Source organism: Thermobia domestica, chromosome 8, assembly GCF_964235325.1.
Source record: "Thermobia domestica chromosome 8, izTheDome1.hap1.1, whole genome shotgun sequence".
Lineage (NCBI taxonomy): Eukaryota > Metazoa > Arthropoda > Insecta > Zygentoma > Lepismatidae > Thermobia > Thermobia domestica.
Genome location: NC_137461.1, coordinates 3,092,569 through 3,110,757, shown reverse-complemented (window position 1 = coordinate 3,110,757; position 18,189 = coordinate 3,092,569). Strand labels below are relative to the sequence as shown.

The 18,189-nt window shown below is 36.8% G+C and overlaps 1 protein-coding gene across 2 annotated transcripts in view; it reads left to right on the top strand.

The window, feature by feature from the left end:
* LOC145692651 (kelch-like protein 40) overlaps positions 1–18,189 on the top strand; it is a 45,011-nt gene that overhangs the window by 2,393 nt on the left and 24,429 nt on the right. For both annotated transcript variants that reach the window (XM_081768006.1, XM_081768005.1), the window contains exons 2-4: positions 4,451–4,610; positions 7,176–7,286; positions 12,884–13,868. In XM_081768006.1, the coding sequence (XP_081624132.1) occupies positions 4,452–4,610; positions 7,176–7,286; positions 12,884–13,868 (1,255 nt within the window). In that variant the 5' untranslated portion in view covers position 4,451. The remainder of the gene's footprint in view (positions 1–4,450; positions 4,611–7,175; positions 7,287–12,883; positions 13,869–18,189) is intronic.

The window sequence follows — 18,189 nt, the reverse complement described above, 5'->3', positions numbered from 1 at the left end:
TTTTAAAAAAATATGCCGCCCTGTTTCCTGTGCGCACATACAGGCCAGTCTGCACTTATGAGATTGGGGAACTTTTATCAGTTGGCAATCAGTATTAAATGAGGTTCACAGTAATTGAATTATTGAATGAATTATCTAAAATAACATTTACCGAAATAATATAAACCTTTCTTGCATTTTACTCCTAAATTTCAGTGATCTGAAATAGCACTCCCAGTTGCATCTTTGGGACCCTGAATCCTATGTGACCAGGGGTCCCCACAGACTTGTTTTAGGGCGCAAGTTGTGCCAATGTATTATTATTATTATTGTCGGGGGAGGAGGGGATAATTGTACCTTGAAAATTACACGAGTGAATATTTTAATCATACAGTAATGATAATTTTAAGAACGCTATATTACATAAAATTACTCTACAAAACAAGTTGTCTTTGTTTAGTTGCAGCCAAACCCTAGTCTCCTCTCTTATCTTTTTTATTTTTATTTATTTATTTATTTCTAGTGGAAGATTGGGGGTTGGACACCACTGCCTCTTTCTTCTCTTGCTCAGGTTTCTACGTTCCTTATACGTTACTAAACAAATCCCCTCTACAAAGACACTTAGTAAGAGTAGAAAGTTAGCTTTTTTTTTTTTTTTTTAAGTCTGAGGATACCGTTTTGTACAAAACATGCTATGTTATCAATCATGATATTGTAATCCCTAGATACTCAATCTACACTGTTTCAATCATAGGAAAATGTGCTCCCGTATAATTCTATTAAAGTTCCTGTTGCCCGAGTATTTACTTTACCAAGGTCGACTGGTTTAAACTAAGTGATTTTTTATATAAGAACAACAATTTTTTTAAAATAAATTAATTAAAAAAGCAAAAATGCCACAAATTGTGTTAAAGTGATTTATTCAAATCAAAAGTATTTTCTGCATATGTATTCGTATGTATCAATGGTTCAGAGCCAGAACGAACTCAAATAATTCATGTCTTTATTCACTACTTTTGTTGGTATGGAAATTAAATTGTCGCTGTATTTTTGGCTCATTGAACTAGCCTGGACTAAATTAGATATTCTGCACTCTATAGATGTTCTGTAGTCTATTGAAATTGGTCATTTATTTTAATAATGTGTATAACTGTGTACAGTGATTTCACTTGTGCAGCTGTATTATATCTTTTTGTCCTGAAGTTACCCTTAAAATATTCACAAGTAAGAAAGATCAGTACAGCGTATTTCTATCAGGCAGCCTTCATGGCTAAGTCGATAGATTCGTCATCTGTGTAAGTAATGGATCCCAGCTTCAAGTCCAGGAGGAGAATTTCTGTCGGGTGCAACCCAATTAGTGGTTCGGATCCCACTTTAAGCTGTACTCCCGTCGTTCGTAACCCCGTTGTTGCGTAAGGACGTTAAGGCCAAGTAAAGTTATTTCAATCCATACAGGGTGTGATTGAAAAGTACCGGAACTTTTCCCGCCGCGCGGCTCCCTGGCGTTCGAAAAATGTGAGGGGTGGGGGGAAATGTGCGCGAGACCTTCCTCTTTCAAGCGGAACTTGGCCCAGTGCGCTGCGAGCAGCGGTTGAGAAAGCATCGCTGTCCGCGCGAACGTCGTTTTGGTCGTCGGTCACGTTTTTTGAGCGCCGAAAATGGACTGAAAAAGACGTTCACCGAGGGGTCGTACTCGTAGCATCATGTTTCATCACCACTGATCACACTGTCTAATAACTCTTCGTCGGCTTCCACACAATCCAGCACTTCACGACTCATTTTCACTCGCAGTTCTTTTTGCTCCTCGGTCAACACCTTGGGGACCAGTTTGGCGCACACCTTCCGCTTGTTCAATTTTTCAGTCACAATTTTTTGCACTGCATAGTATGTCAAATTAAGTTCTTCGCTGATCTCCCGGAGGGTTGTCCGACGGTCCAGGTTCAGGTATTCGCGAACTTGGTCGACGTTTTCATCGGTTTTCGACGTCGACGGCCTCCCAGAGCGTGGTTCGTCATCGGCGTCCTCCCGGCCTTCCCTGAAGGCCTTGTGCCACTCAAAGATCCGAGTACGGGACATCACATCTTCCCCAAAGGCTTCCTTGAGCAGGTCTTGGGTCTCGGTGAACGTCTTTTTTAGTTTGACACAAAACTTGATGGCGTAGTGTTAGTCAATCTTTGACTCCATTTTCGGCGCTCAAAAAACGTGACCGACGACCAAAACGACGTTCGCGCGGACAGCGATGCTTTCTCAACCGCTGTTCGCAGCGCACTGGGCCAAGTTCCGCTTTAAAGAGGAAGGTCCCGCGCACATTTCCCCCCACCTCTCACATTTTTCGAACGCCAGGGAGCCGCGCGACGGAAAAAGTTTCGGTACTTTTCAATCACACCCTGTATGTGATATATTTAAACCCAAAAGAAAGAAAAAAATGGATTTAAACCAGAAACCAGGACTAAAATATCTGCAAACGGGTTAGCAAGATGATATCAGCAAAATACTATAGAAAGGAATCAGAATGAGCAGCGATACTGTCAAAAAGGCATTAGCTGTCGCCCATGAACTGTCAGTGACTCGAGTGTTTCTGCCATTACGAAGTGTTAAACTCTTGTCATTGTTGCCAGGAGATACAAGAAAGATAACCTGTCTTTCCTCTGAATATCTCTAAATCTTGGCCTTCTAGAATAAGCTGGTTTTGTTTGTGTGCAATCTATAAATAAGCTAATAACGGTTTGTAAAAATGTTCTTAATTGGCAAGTAATAGATTTGCGCAATTTATGATATAACTATCGCGCCTTCATATTTCTGCAATATGCGAAACCTTTTGAAGACAATTATTATTATATATACTGGTGCTTTACAGATACTGTCTGGCTTATTTTGAAAATAAAATCTTCGGAATACTTGGACACAAGAGGGACGGGAATGGCGGAAACTTCATAACGATTAATTGCATAATTTATACCGTGTACCTAGGATTGTTAGGATCGGTGAGAAACTGTGGGGGAGAAAAGAACAATTTTAGATATTATTAGAAAGAGGAAGAGAGACTGGTTGGGACATTGGCGAAGAAGGAACTGTATCATCAGGGACGTGCTAGAGGGTATGGTGGCAGGAAAAAGAAGGAGGGGTGAAGGAAAGTACAATTAATGGACGATATCAAAACAGAAAAAATCGTACGTGAAGACGAGGAGATTAGCAGAAGACCATGGAGCATAGAAGTTTCTCAGTTACGGCAAGTGACCTGCCAATAATGGCAGAGTACCTATGATGATGAAGTATTAGTGACTCAGATGGACCTGTCATATAGTCAGAATGGAAGAAAGTAGGAATTGTGACTGGAAACCCAATCGCAAAAAGACGATTAGCAAGACTAGGCGTAAATGGGCGAACAGTATTAAAGTGAATCTCGCAGTAGGAGGAATACAGAGTAGAAACTGCATGTAGTTGGTGGAGGACAGAAGTCAGTGCAGAAGTTTTGTGAATATGGTGTTGGACTTCGGGGTTTCATAGAGCATAGAGTTGGTTATTTTTATTTGGCTAATTTTCTAAATATTGTTTGTAAGTAATTCAGCAAGAAAGGGGATAGCAAAGGCCTTTAATTACGACGGATGATCAGAAAGTAAGGTTACCAAGCCTGCAGTGAAACGTGTATATATATTATTTCATACAACCAATACAGCCAACAGATAGCACATACATTAGGTCATTTTTCTCTGCAGTCCCCATATCGGTTGAGACACTTGTCACATTATGGGATGAGTTTGAAGATTCCCCCCCCCCCCTCCTGATAAAAATCCTGTCCTTGCGTGTCCGCCCATGTTGTTATGAAGTGTTTCACCTCCTCGTCGACGAAGCGAAGCGACGGTCTTTTAAGTGCTCCTTCAAGTGCGGGAACAAGTAAAAAGTCGCTTGGAGCTAGGTTCGGGTTGTAAGGATGGTGGGTGATGATTTCCCAGCGAAACTGCTTCAATAGCATGGTGGTTCTTGTCGATGACGCTTTCTCTACTAGCTGCTGGTGAATTTCAGCGGCGGTTACATGTTTCGCCCACAGAAATCGAATAACTGAGCGGACTTCTTAGCGAGACCAGTTTTCCAAACGAGTCGCCATTTGTGTTTACCTACAACTAGCGCCATAGGTGGCAGGGGGCTGAAACTTTACATAGTTGCCAACTCCACGTATTAAAGTTATTTCTACCGGAAACTCCTCATTCCTCTTTAACAGACGAAACTCCAGAAATACCAGCCTTGTAACCTTACTTTCTGATCCCCCCTCGTATTTTCTGCCCCCGTCTCCTATGTTGTAAAGTTCATTGTTGACGACTTCGAGTATTTCTTTTCTTTACTCTTACTCATGCGACAATATTCCTTCAAAATCTGTTTTTCTAACAGTTACGATCACTGAAGTATACTTTCCTCAGCATTAATAAATATTTGTTATTAATAACATGATACATTAAATGGGTTTTATTTTCAGGATGGAGCCGGCGATGAGGCTGAGAGGTGATGTTATCCTGGACGTTGGGGGAAACCGGTTTCCTTGTCATCGTAAAGTTCTTGCTACTCACAGTCCATATTTTGAAGCCATGTTCAGTGAGAATTTTGCCGAGAGAGACAAGGATGTAATTGAAATTCAAGTAAGAGAATCTGGTTTCGTTTTTCTCAATTATATTAGGTACTAGGATATAATCGTTGTCCAGATATCATAAATATTTCTGTTCAAATTAATGGGCAATTCAACGTAGTTATCTTCTGCTGGAAGTAATATTTTATGTGTTTCAAATAAAACTTCAAACTACACCGTATGATTTTATATAATCTATTTTGTGAGAGTAAATCACAGAATATAAATCCGTGGGTGAATTTATTCCAGTTTTTGAGGAATTGTTTTCTGAGGTATCAGTCGTTTTCACCACTCTGCTACATTGTCGTGGGTTAAATTATGATATTCCTACTCTAAAATGCACTTCGTTTAATCATTTATATGGTTTTCAGGAGGAAATGGGCAAAGTTTCGTACATCGGAACAAGAAGAAAATTTATCGTGCGCTCAGAAAGAAAAAGCTTTGTTCCCGAATTTCAAGCCTACTTAATTTTCGACTGCTTATAACTCCGAGCGATTCTGTTTTAGCTTAAACTGTCAGCTTTTTCTCAAAACAACAGTAATTTATATATATATATATATATATATATATATATATATATAAATGAAAGTGACTATGTTTGTGACTAAATAACTCTTGAACCACCCGACCGATCTCGATCAAATTTTCAACATTGAAGAGGTTTGGGCCTAGGATTTTCTTTTTTTTTTTTTTTTTCATTTCATTATTTCACTTTGACGGTGCAACTTAGAGAAGGAAGGGAGGGAGAAAAAAAGATCGAAATTGACCGATATTACTGTCGAATCCATAGTTTTCGGGATCCTGAGATGATCAGGGACACTTCCGATGCTGTTTAAATCTAAATTCAGCTCCACAACTTGGGGAGGGCTATAGGGGCTGTAGCCCCCCCCCCTGACGCTTAGGCATACATTGGATAAAATGGGCTTGAATCCTATTTTCTTTACACTAAATAAAGCTGCAAACTATGGTTTGGCCCCTCCCTTAACATATCCTGGATCCATGGCTGTATATATATATTACGGATGGACCTATTCCAGAATTTCTCGATTCCGATTCCGATTCTGGGTAAAACAAGTAATAAAAGCACATTTGAATCCAAAAACATTTTATTAGCCTATTGCAAATGAATAAAAACTCTTTCAAAGCAATGAAAAATTGAAATTAAAATATTCAAAATCTGCAAATATGGAATTAGAATGAGAAGAAAAGTACCGGTATTATGTCTTGAAAAGTCTTAAAAACTAAAAGTTTGGATTGTGTTTCAAATTTCTGTTAAGAAAAGCAAGCATTTGAATCCTCTCCAAATAAAACAATGCTGACCGTTCGATTTAGGTTAAGTGATTTAAACCGATTAGTCGTCGGTGATTTTTGTCGTCTGTTCGAAATAATTTACGTAGCTTTTCATTCCAGAAGGTAGTCATTTATGGTTTGTTTAATACTTTAAACAGATAATCTGTACATTTCTTAGTGTTTTCGTAACAAACCATCATAAAAATACATGGTTTTGAGAGTTACTATTTTTTCGTCGAAATCGGTATTGGACCCGGTAGCGCAAAAAATCGGAATCGGCCCATCCCTAATATATATATATATATATATATATATATATATATATGATCAAAAATGACCAATATCAGAGAGCGCTTCAGTAGTAGTAAAAAGTGAGACTAACAGAACATATTACTAATTTTTTTCTTATTTTAACCCAGGGTGTATATATACCTTCATTCATTTCTTCCTTACAGCATACCTGCAGCAATCAGGTAGATGCAGTGAAGTGATTGTTAAACATAAGACTTTTGGGTAAGCGCTTCAGAGAAAGTCATGCCACGAATTTGAGATTTTTTTATATTTTTAATTTTTTTCATTTCTATATATGTCCCTCTGGTGCATGGGGTCCTTGGTTCGATCCCAGCTGGCGTCAAGTGAGCTTTGTGCTGGACGAACACTGTGTGTGGAGGTTTTCTCGGGATTCTCCCATTTCCGCCATATCATTCATTTCTTATCATCGTCGTCTCCTTTAGTCTAGCTGGCATAACCGTAGGACGTAAAACTGAAAGGTTTCATTTCATTTCATGCATGTCCTGCCGGCGTATATCTAAGTCACTCGTATGTAGTGGCAGGATAAAAGGCAACCTCGCATCTCTCAAAAACTCAGCAAAGTGCAAGATTAACTTTTTACGTATTTTCATGTCCTATGAAAGTGTTTAAAGTTTTTGTTTCTCACACCTCAAGAAAGAAGAAAAAATAGAAACGAATTCAGTTTACTTTGGCTAAGACTATAAGACAACAAGATTTATGGGTACCCTGTTATTTATTTAATTTATAGAAACTATGGCCTTTCTTGAAATTTATGTAATGACCTCTGAGAGTCAATTGCGGGGAAAAAGAGAAACTAGCCGATTTGCCAAGTGGTGTTGAAAAACCAATAGGAGGGGAGTAAGGTTAGGATCAGTAGGAATTTGAATTTATGTAGCAAAGATGTTAAACACAAAGATGTCTGTGACTGGACTTTGTTGTGTATGTTATGCAATCCACGCATGTATATGTACAATAATAATAAATTGATTTGTTTCAGGGCGTTGATGCTGGAGCAATGAAAGTATTGTTGGAATCTGCGTACAGAAATAAATGTGAAATATCCGATACAAACGTACTCACTATTCTTCAGGCTTCTGCTATGCTTCAGGTATGAATAGTCTTAAATGTATATACATTTGGATATGGAACATTTACTTTTGTTTCCTCTTTAAGTTCATGATTTACATCGTTGTGCAAAACCGTGGTTATGAAGGACGAGGCCTACTATTAACGTGGACATGAATCCAGTGCAGTAGACGGATGAACAGTTCACCCTCAGGGCGTAGGCCACTCCTCACCCCACTATATCGCCTTCAAGAAACTGGATTACAGCACTAAGCCACCAATCCCGGATTTGTGCTACGTGAATTCCTGAGCAAGAGCTTCCCTGTAAGAGAAGTTTCAGAAATCGAATTTTTAAGTTTTGCCATTGGTCTCGAAACTTGCAGCATTAATATGGAAGACGAAATGATATATACTGATGTACTAAAGATATACAAGAGATTGTTACGAAGCCGAATCGGTGAAATCACCAAATGTGTCACGGTGACTATTGAAGAGTTTTGGTTGATTAAAAAAAAAAATCTAAAACTCGACAAATTGCTGCATTCTCTTTGCCCAGTATTAGTGGTTTACCCATAGCACATGAAGTAGTTTTATCTTTAAAGCCTTTTATTTTGGCCAAAAATCATCCTGTGTATGTCTTAACAAAATGCTCAACAGCCAACACGGCAAAGTATCTGGTTGATAACAGCTGTGTAACGATATTGTATGATCTGTGTTAAAAAAGAAAAAAATCATATTTTTAATTTTCAAACTTACGATATGTAACTATTGCAACAGCAGGTTGGATCCTGTATCTAAAATGTATATTTCAAGATAACAGAACAGTTCCTGTATTTCAAAATGTTTTCAGATTAAGATAGAAAAAGGTAAAATATTAAAAGCAAACAAAACAGTGTCTGTCGTAGAAAACACGGATGTAAAGAGAAAGGAAGGGCCTATATAAGTCTTCAAACTAGGTTTTGAAGGGGAATTCTACAGACTGTTATTCGATGGACACTAGGCTAAGATCTTGATGATAGTTACAGACTGTATTCGGTTACTCTGCTCAGGACAGGATGGTCTGGATACTGTTGTTGTAAGTTTACCTTTTCCTATTTTAACCTTAAAACATTTTGAAATGTAGGAACTGTTCTGTAAATTTTAAATAAACATTTTAGATACAGGATTCAACCTGTCGTTACAGTAGTTACATGTCTTATATTTGAAAATAGATCATGCAATATCGTTACAGCTGTGAACTGAGAACAGAATTTTCATTGTTCGTTAACGCAGACAGTCTTTAAGATGGCTCCCATTCCATTGTATACAAAATCAAGATTAGACAAATTTTCAAAGCTAGAAATATATAAAATTACTACTTTAGAATAGTCTAAAAATCAACTATTTTTATTTTTAAGGAGAGATATTAAAGCATCAGTAAGAGCTGAGCAATGAGCAGTGCTATGACCTCTCTAATAGCAGACACTGTCATTAATTATTTCAAATCCCAAATATTACAGTTGGAAGAAATGAAGTTGAAATGTTTTCGTTATGATGGTAATGACATCCTGACACGTAAAACAGATAATGAATTATAGTTTCTCGTAGAGAAATTTAATAGCATACAAAGCATAGATCCGAAGATAAAATTCTCTGTAGAACTAGAAGAATAAAGGTATATTAAATTAATTAGTTATAAATATTCTTAGAAAGGATAACAAGTTTGTAAATAATGTCTATAGAAAACCAACATATTCGTAGTTCGTATGTTCAGAAAGAAGTTGATCTGTTTGTAACGAAGCAAAATGAATGAATTAATTTCTTTACCTCATCTTTTCCACAGAAAAATTTATCTTTTTCCGCAATACTAAGTGCAAACGTATGCTTAAAAAGAAGGTGCGGCGCGAACAATAGCACAACAATAACGACCCACAGAAAGTTGTGAGTGTTTGGTAGGATATGTGGGGTATCATCCATTTTTGATTTGCTTTCAAGCGAGACAATCCAGCAGAGGTCTAGCGAATGAATACTGACTAGATTGCTGGACATCCACTCTGTACTTTTCTGTTGTACACCTGTCTACCCACACGCGACAACTCTCACTTCTAGGAAAATACAGAAATTGGGAAGAGAAAATGCCTCATCCGCCTTTATCACCAGATTTTGTGCCTACAAACTTCAGTTTGTTTTGCAGTATCGAACCATCTTGATGGGAAAACATTACATAACGTAGGAAGCATAGGGCGAGTAATAGGGCAAATTTCTTCCTACATTTTTTTTAGGATTGGGGATGGGAGGGGGGCTTGTAGACGATACCAGATGGCTATTATTGTTATTTTGTTCAAAAATGTGGTCTTCAGCAAAAACGCAGGGAATAATTTCATACGCAGCAAAATAACTGAGACGTGGAAGAAAGTTTATTTAGATTTTCTTCCGTTTATCTAGTTTTTCTCTTTTCTGTATCCTTTTCTGTTACATTCGGATTGATTTATTTACTTAAGGTAACTTCTCAGCACTAACGCACAGACTAAAACAGGAAATAGGACCCCCAACCTCTGCTTCGATTTGTATCTAAAGCAAATATAACTCCTGGGAATAGCAATCTAGGATTACAGAGAATATATATCTATATTCATTCAAGACTAAACTCAAATAAACTTCTTAACAATTTCACAAGGTTTGAAACCTTATTGCACTTGGTTCCATTCTATTGAAGTTACTGAAACAATAGAAATCCTTCCAAAATATTTCTTTCAACATTTGATTTCTTCGTAATTTTCATTTGTATTTCTTATTCTCTGTTTGAATAGTATGAGCTGATTCACTGACTTTTTAAAAGAGCTGTTTCCCGTGCAAATAAGATTGTTTTATGGTCTGGAAATATTACTCGCGACAGTACTTGTTGCAAATGAGCTGATATTCCGTTTCTTCGTAAAATAATAAATGGCAAATTAAACTATCACTCTCTACTTCACACAGTTAATTTTCAGGTGCTCATTTACAGTACATCCAATATCAGTCAGTTTTGTGTTCCGAAACCTAGACTTTCAATAGTCCAAAGGTTGGTCATCCACAACCTTCCTACTGAATTCAATAGACTTTCAGCTGCCATATATATAATTACCCTTGAAAGAAGTTTCCTATCAGTATTGTGTAAGATTATATTGTAAATAGGCTTAGGAGGCTTAGGTGGGTAGACCATATAGCTAGGATGGAAGAAAGTAGAGACGCTTTCAAAGTCTTGACTGGAAGACCATTCGAAAAACGATCATTAGGAAGACCTAGGTGCAGATGAATGGACAATATTAAGATGGATTTTGTAAAAATAGGAATACAAAATAGAAACTGGATCCAGTTGGCTAAGGATAGAAGTCAGTGGAGATCTTTTGTGAACGCGGCATTGAACCTCCAGGTTCCGTAGGCCATAGAGTTAGTTAGTTTTATTGTATTGTAAATATCATTCAATTTTGGTTGATGCGAGGTGCGTCCAGAAAGGAGGTTTGCCTAAGGCGGTAAAAGCAAAGAACAAACAATGACCTTGAAACATTTATTGCCACAGATACAGCGCAAATGGCACTACTTTTCAACATATTCGCCACCGGAATTCAGTTACTCGTCATACTGTGGGATCAACTTTTGTATTCTGATGTAAAAGTGAGCCGCCTGAAGGTTGAACAGCCTTCTTCAGTTATTCATTACTATCAAAATGCTTGCCAAACAGAAATGTCGTGAAGTGTAAGAAGTTATATCTACTGCAGTCGTTCCACTGAGATACGTTCAACCGCCCACCATGTAGCCCGGCTCCAGCTTCAAGTGATTTTTCACGTCTTACACTTTAACAAATTCTTGTCCGGGGAGCATTTTGTAAGTGATGAACAGTTGCAGGCTGGTTCCTCATAACGCTGGTTCTACTTGTAGCTGGCTGACTGTGACGACATCGAAATACAGAAGTTGATCCTACGGCATGACCAGTGTAATTTTTTGGCACTGAATATGTTGGAAAGTAGTCACGTGAGTTGTATGTAGTAATAAATGCTTCAATGTCACTGTGTCTTCTTCATGTTTACTTTCTAGACGCGCCTCGTATTTTATTTTATTTTCTCCCTGTTGCTGTGTTATGTATTTCGATGTAAAATGCCGAATGTACTGTATCTGAAAGTATATAAATAAATATTATACATTAATATATGCATTTTAACGTTTTTTTTTTCTTTTTGTTTTTTAAAGTAAAGAGAGAGAAAATATTGTTATCTCTATAGTATGTGTAACTTATCCATCTTGACTCTGGAACTATTATTTAAATAATTAATACTTTTCTGACCAGAGTATATATTTATTTATTTATTAAAATTAAAATAAATCGTAACAGTTTCAATAACTTAATGTTATCTTAATCAGGCGTTAACTCTTGGGACAGTATTTTTGTACAATATTCCGCAATCCTCGTTGCTGATTGCTTCCTAATTTCCGGATTACTTCTTGAACCGCGTTTTAATTATTATATTTCTCTATGTGCGGGAAAAACGATAATTTCAGCACTTATGATTGAAATTTACTAGATTTGTATGCATTTTATCATCATCATCTTAAAATTAATACTTGTACACTTTTACAATTACACTGAACAATTACACACCACATACAACATTAATTGTACACTGAACAATTTATGATGCTCATAAGGTGTCCACCTCTTCTTATTTTGAAAGAATTGTGTCCGTGTCTATTGAATTGTACTAGGTGGATATTTTGTGAAGTGTACTGACTCGATTCCTGGAGAAATTTCAATGCAATAACAGTACTTATATTATTTGTTATGATCCATCATGTAGTTCCATTGCTTGTCTAGACATGCTTTATTCAGTTGTCTAGGCTTCCACAGTTATTAATTCTAAGATGAGGAAAAACAGGCATACAAATCTCCGAAATTTCGACCGTAACTGCTGAAGTTACTCTTTCTCCCCTTTGGTGCAGCGCTCCTGGGTTCGATTCCCAACAGCCTTTTCAAGCGAGCCATCCTGAGTGAGATTTTTCCTGGGTTTTCCTCATTCACACCAGGCAAATGCTGCTTCCTTCCTTCCCCAACCCTTTCTTCCTTCCCTTTCCCCGGATAGTGTGCTCGCCGAGGGACATCATCCCTCAAACGTGACTGGATAACATGGCAATAGATGCCGAAAACCCAGATATCTAAAATCCTAAATCCTAAAAACACCGTGTGCGTGGGTTTTCTCGGGATTCTCCCGTTTCCTCCCACTTTTTTTTTCATTCTGCTATTCCATTCATTTCTCATCATCACCGTCTCCTTTAGCCTAGCCGGCATAACGGAGGGGCGTAAACTGACAGATTTCATTTCATTTCCAAACGCAAGATGTAAAACAATGAAGTAACATGTGGTTCAAGACGTAGTCTGGAGATTAGACTTATATGAATAATCAAGGAGTGAGGTTTGTGAAATATAGAAAAATAATACCTCAAGACTCACTATTCAGGTAACAATGTTTGCTTTAATCGTATGAGTTAAATAGTTATTTTATGTTACCCATCATGGAGGCAACTTGTTACATATTTCTCATTTAACCATACCTTGTATGGGACATTTAAATAAGAGTGAATCTGTTGTTTATAGTTCATCCACTATATTGGTCTCGTTTTGTCTTCCAGTTCGAGAACGTGCAGAAGACATGTATCGAGTTCATCCTGCAATCCTTGAGCACAGAGAACTGCTTACAGATCATGTGTTGCGCCGATGAGTTGTCTCTGGTATCTTTGTACAACAAAGCTCGATGCCTGGCGTTGTGGGAGTTCTCCAAAGTCAAAAAGACGGAAGGCTTCTTTGAGTTGTCCATTGATTCTCTGGAGAAGTACCTGCAAAGCGATTTGCTAAACGTCCAGAATGAATTCGAGGTGTTTGAAGCAGGAGTCAGTTGGATTGAAGACGAGTATAACCAACGAAAGGAATTCATCTCTCGAATGTTATTTTGTGTTCGGTTCACCAGTGTCGACGTTACGGATGTGAAATCGATGTGTTTCTTCCCATGTATTTCAGAGAACGAGGACGTGCTAAAAATAGTGGAGTGTATTTTGAACATTAAAGAGGGGAATGGAAATCAGTTCATGGATATACAAAGACCAAACAGCGATCGGTACATTGGGTCCAACATTCAAACAGAGAACAATACAGTGAGTGACAGGAGAAGTTCTGGCCACGGGACCAACACCATCGATGAACATACGGCGTTAGGAGCGGAATGCGGCGGCGACCACAGCTGGTGTGAGAGTCTTAATTGTTGCGTCTTCACAGAAACGATAACCGCCAGTGGCAGCTACGACCCAGTCCCCACGATGGATAATTCTGACATGCATGTTCAGTACACAACAGAGACATTGTTCAAGGCCAAGCAACTTTTAATCAGCCCAGCACGTACGTTTCCCACAATTCCTTGTGTGGTGGGTCATGTGTTAGCCAATGATGGAGATAATGACTCATGCTTCACTGAGGAACGTGATAATCAAGGCAACAATTGTAGGTTGAAACCATATTTATTATGCTTTGAGGAAGAAACATCATCTTTATCGCAATTCCTACATCTTAGGAAAATTCACCAGGGTCCTTTAGAAGCCACTGGATATAAAGTATTAAATATAGGTGAGTTGTTTCCATTTTTATTAAAATTTTATATAATTCACGTATAACGTGTGTCTTGTAGGACAGGCAAAGGGTAGTGGGAGCGATTAACAAGCTTTTGGCTTCGCATAGAGAGAGTGAAGCTAAACGTTTGAAACTGCCATACGTTATTTGTCCTTTTGTACATAGTCATCTTGCAAAGTAACATACTTCTCTAAATGTTCTTCAAATTCCACAGTCATTTTTTGTAGAAAGTAGGGACCGCGGTGGCTCAGATAGAGCGTTCACCTCTGGTACATGGGGTCCGTGGTTCGATCCCAGTTCGCGCCAAGATAACTTTGTGGTGGACAAACACCGTGTGCTTGTTTTCTCGAGGTTCTCCCGCTTCCTTCCCACTTCATTTATTCCACAATTTCACTCATTCATTTCTCATTATCACCGTCTCCTTGATCCTAGGCGGCATAACCGTGAGACGTAAAACAAAGATTTCATTTTTTCTTTGTACAAAGTGTAATTTTGGCTAGAAAACCAGTGCTCGGGACTGGAAATGCTCGGGAATGATTTCATCATGTTAAAAAGAGTCGGCTATGGGAAATTAACTTGTAACCGAGACTTTGCACAACATTCATTTTTTTTTTTTTTTCCGGAGCATTGTCGATTAATAAGTTGACATCTTCGCTTAGTATGCCATAGCAGTTTACTTGCAGAACAGAACCCTGCAGTATTTCCTGGTCATGGTTTGACCGTAGGTTACATTATAATTTTTTTTTTTCAACAATTAGAAAAGTAAATGAATTAATATTTTGAAGCACTGATAATAGTATATTAGGATAGTTAAGGTTCGAAAAAAGAAAAGAAAAAAAAATGAATAAAATCCGTGAATATGCGCTTCTGAACTGATTTCTACGTGTAACAGTAAACTGTTGTTAATTTTACCTTTAACTTAATTGTGGTATCATCCGACAGTTCATTTATTTTATATCATCAGAATTCCAGGAACTTGCTGAAGTGACAGACTACGAAAGTTCCTTTTGTATAGATCTGTTTTTAGTTACTTTAACCTATCTTAAGTTACTTCATTGTATTATCATTTTGCATTAAATGACAAACGTTTAATTTAGAGGCTTTTTTTTATTATTATTATTATTTCAGGTGTTCAGAAGTAAAAAATATTAACACAAAACTAGGGCACAATATAAATATACATCCTCTTGGTGTGACCTAGCTCTCGTCCGGATAATAAAATTTGAAATCTTTTTAATCATCATCATTTGTCAATATCAATTACTGGGAATTTTGACTAGTAACAGTTTTGTACTCAATGAAGCATCCAAATATTAAAACGTTTAAAGTTTAATTCTATTATTAATGTATATCCTATTAGGACATTTAGTAGTACCTATTTCCTTTGAATAGTTTTTATTTCTTCATTTCTTCCTGTTTATGTTCTGTGTAATATAATTTTTGATTCTGGTGTATTTGGATAAAATTAATAAACATAAATTGTAGGAAATACAGAAAACTGCCAATTTCCTTTGAGAATTTTCGATTTTTTTTCTTTCTTTTTGTATAGTATGTATGTAATTTTAATTTGAATCGTGTTGTATGTACAGCACCCGTGGATTTTGAACAGATGTAGAATGAACGTCAATTTAGCTATATTTTTTTTGTTTATTTATATACGTGAAAGTTATAATAATGACGAATATGTAAAGGGTGTTTCAAAACAACACTGACAACATTTGGGAGGTGATTCCTGACACCAAGGTAAGACAAAATATATAGACCAACTTGGGTGCAGAAATCCGACATTTCGGAGTTATAGACTGCCGAAAACATGAAAAAATGGACTTTAAAGGTCTATAGCTCTAATACTATGGGACCTACCGTAGTAGGGCCAAGGTTTCATTTAGACTATCCAAAAAAGCGTGTTGCAGAATCCTGCGGTACTTCCGCAACAATTTTTATAGAGGTAATTGGTGAGTACTTTAAAATATATGTCCGAAGCCAAATTCCCTCTATAAAAATTGTTGCGTGAGTGCCGCACGATTCTTAAACAGGATATTTAGATAGCGTAGTATTAGTTTCGTACGTGAATTCTTGAACCAGAGTACGGTAGGTTCCATAATATTGGAGCTATGGACCCTTCATGTTTCCGGCAGCCTATAATTCCGAAATGACGGATTTCTGCATCCACGTTGGTCTATACTTTTTGTCTTATCTTGGTGTCAGGAATCATTTCCCAAACGTTGTCGCTGTTTTGAAGCACTATATATATATATATATATATATATATTGTCACGGTACGCCAAAATTCAGTAGTATTTATTTTTATTAATTGGCTAAAAAGAGGAAAATTAATGTATTGTTTATAAATTGACTTGCAGTAAGAAATTAGTTATGTTGCAGATTATCACACAAGATTACATAGTGCTTATGATTGTTGTTTTCATTAAGTAACAGACACGAGTCTGCAAGTGTCACAAGAGTATAAACAAATACTGAAGCAAGAAGAAAAATGTAAACTCTGTATAAATTTGTGTTCACAATAACACATTCTCAAAATTAGGTAAAATTGTGAAAATCGCAGACGTAAACTGTCTGGAGTTTTGGTCAATGAGAGAAAATGCAGAAACTGCGGTTTCAGCACAGAGATGTATGAACTACGAAATTTGGTAAGAGAGAAACAACAAATTCGTCATAATGAAATTTGACATAAAAAGGTTATGTCGGACGGAATAACGATGAGTTGCAGGGATCCGTTAGGAGATCAGTTCTTGTCTCTGTAGAGAAGCCACATCGAGTTCCAGTGGAAACCCATCCACTGTGGTTGTCATCGACTTCGAACTCCGTGTCCAGGAGTTCGACTCCAGCAAACATCGAAGGTATGTAGTAGTGCATCTCTAGTTATTCTCAATTGACTGAATCGCCAACAGCTTTATTAATGTGATCAAGCAGTTTCACTTAAATCAACATCACAACATAATACACCTAACTCTACTAAAGTAAAGATAATAAATGCATAATTAAAGTTAAATCCTTAGATATTAGTTAATTTGTCACCTTCACATGTTAAACATAAAATCCTACATCGTAGGTTGGTGGAGATATGATTATAATTGTATTCCTGTCTATTTTGGATGGTAGACAGAAGCGGCTTGTATCGTGTCACTAATTCTCTACATCCCAGCTTTAAAGGCACGACACGATATAAGTTGACATGGCGGAGATACTGGTTCGATTCCAGTTAGTACATAAGTTATGACCTTTCGCAAGCCAAGAGTAAATAATAGTATAGTCACTAGGCTATAAGCATGGCTATAGGCCATAAGGGTAAATTAACCCGCACCACCCGCCCTCACTGGGTGATAGAATTAGGATTACTACTATTAGAAATGTTGTTACTAACGCAGCAGTGCTGTTACCATTGCTGTTCATCCAGTGAAATGCTTGGATGCTATGATAAATATTCACCGCATTTAGATATGTAAATAGTAGATAACAAACTCATAAAATGTATATAGATTTTAGTTTATAGAATGGGATAGGTAAATTTCATATTAGTATAGTTATAGTAATTGTAAGAATAGGTTAATTAGTGTTAAGAATAGATATAACAATAGGTTAAGTATATAAAAGGGTTAAGGAAATTTATATTAGTATTTTGATTAGTAATTAAATAGGTTCAGTAATTTATTATTAGTACTAAAAAAATGTATTTAAAAGATGTAAGTTAAAAAGTAAATATTGTGATTTAATTTGACAAGTAATGTGTCTATGGCATAATAAAGATAAATTATTAAATTAATGAGTATAATAAATAAGAATTTAAATTTTGAGAAGAATAAAAGAAGTAAGTCTAAATAATGTGATAATGGAGAAGAATGGAATTATGAGTAAGAGGCTATCTAGGAAAATAAGATCAGAAAAAAAAGAGGCAAGATAGAATGAAATTAAGGAATGAGTGATGAAATTAAGGTTTAGTGGTTAGTTAGTTAAAATTAGTAAAGATATTGACATAATTAGGCAAACATCTGGAAAGAGAATGATCTAGGTAGGTAAGAAATCACATTCTCGTGATGTTGAATTGGGCGTTTACCAGACCTCTCATGAGAATTTTTATTTATAAAAAAAAACACATAAGTCTTCGGCGGCATTAAGGCGGTACAGGTAAGGAGAGTTACCCATTTGTCGTTCTGCAAAGCGGTGGAAATTTTTTTTGTGAATCTGACCTATTTAGCCGAAAATCTAGAGAGAGCAAAATTTTGAAGTATTGTTAGATATTAAAATTTAGGCGTAGTAGTAAAGGATAGAGTTTAAATATTAAGAAAATAGATGTTTA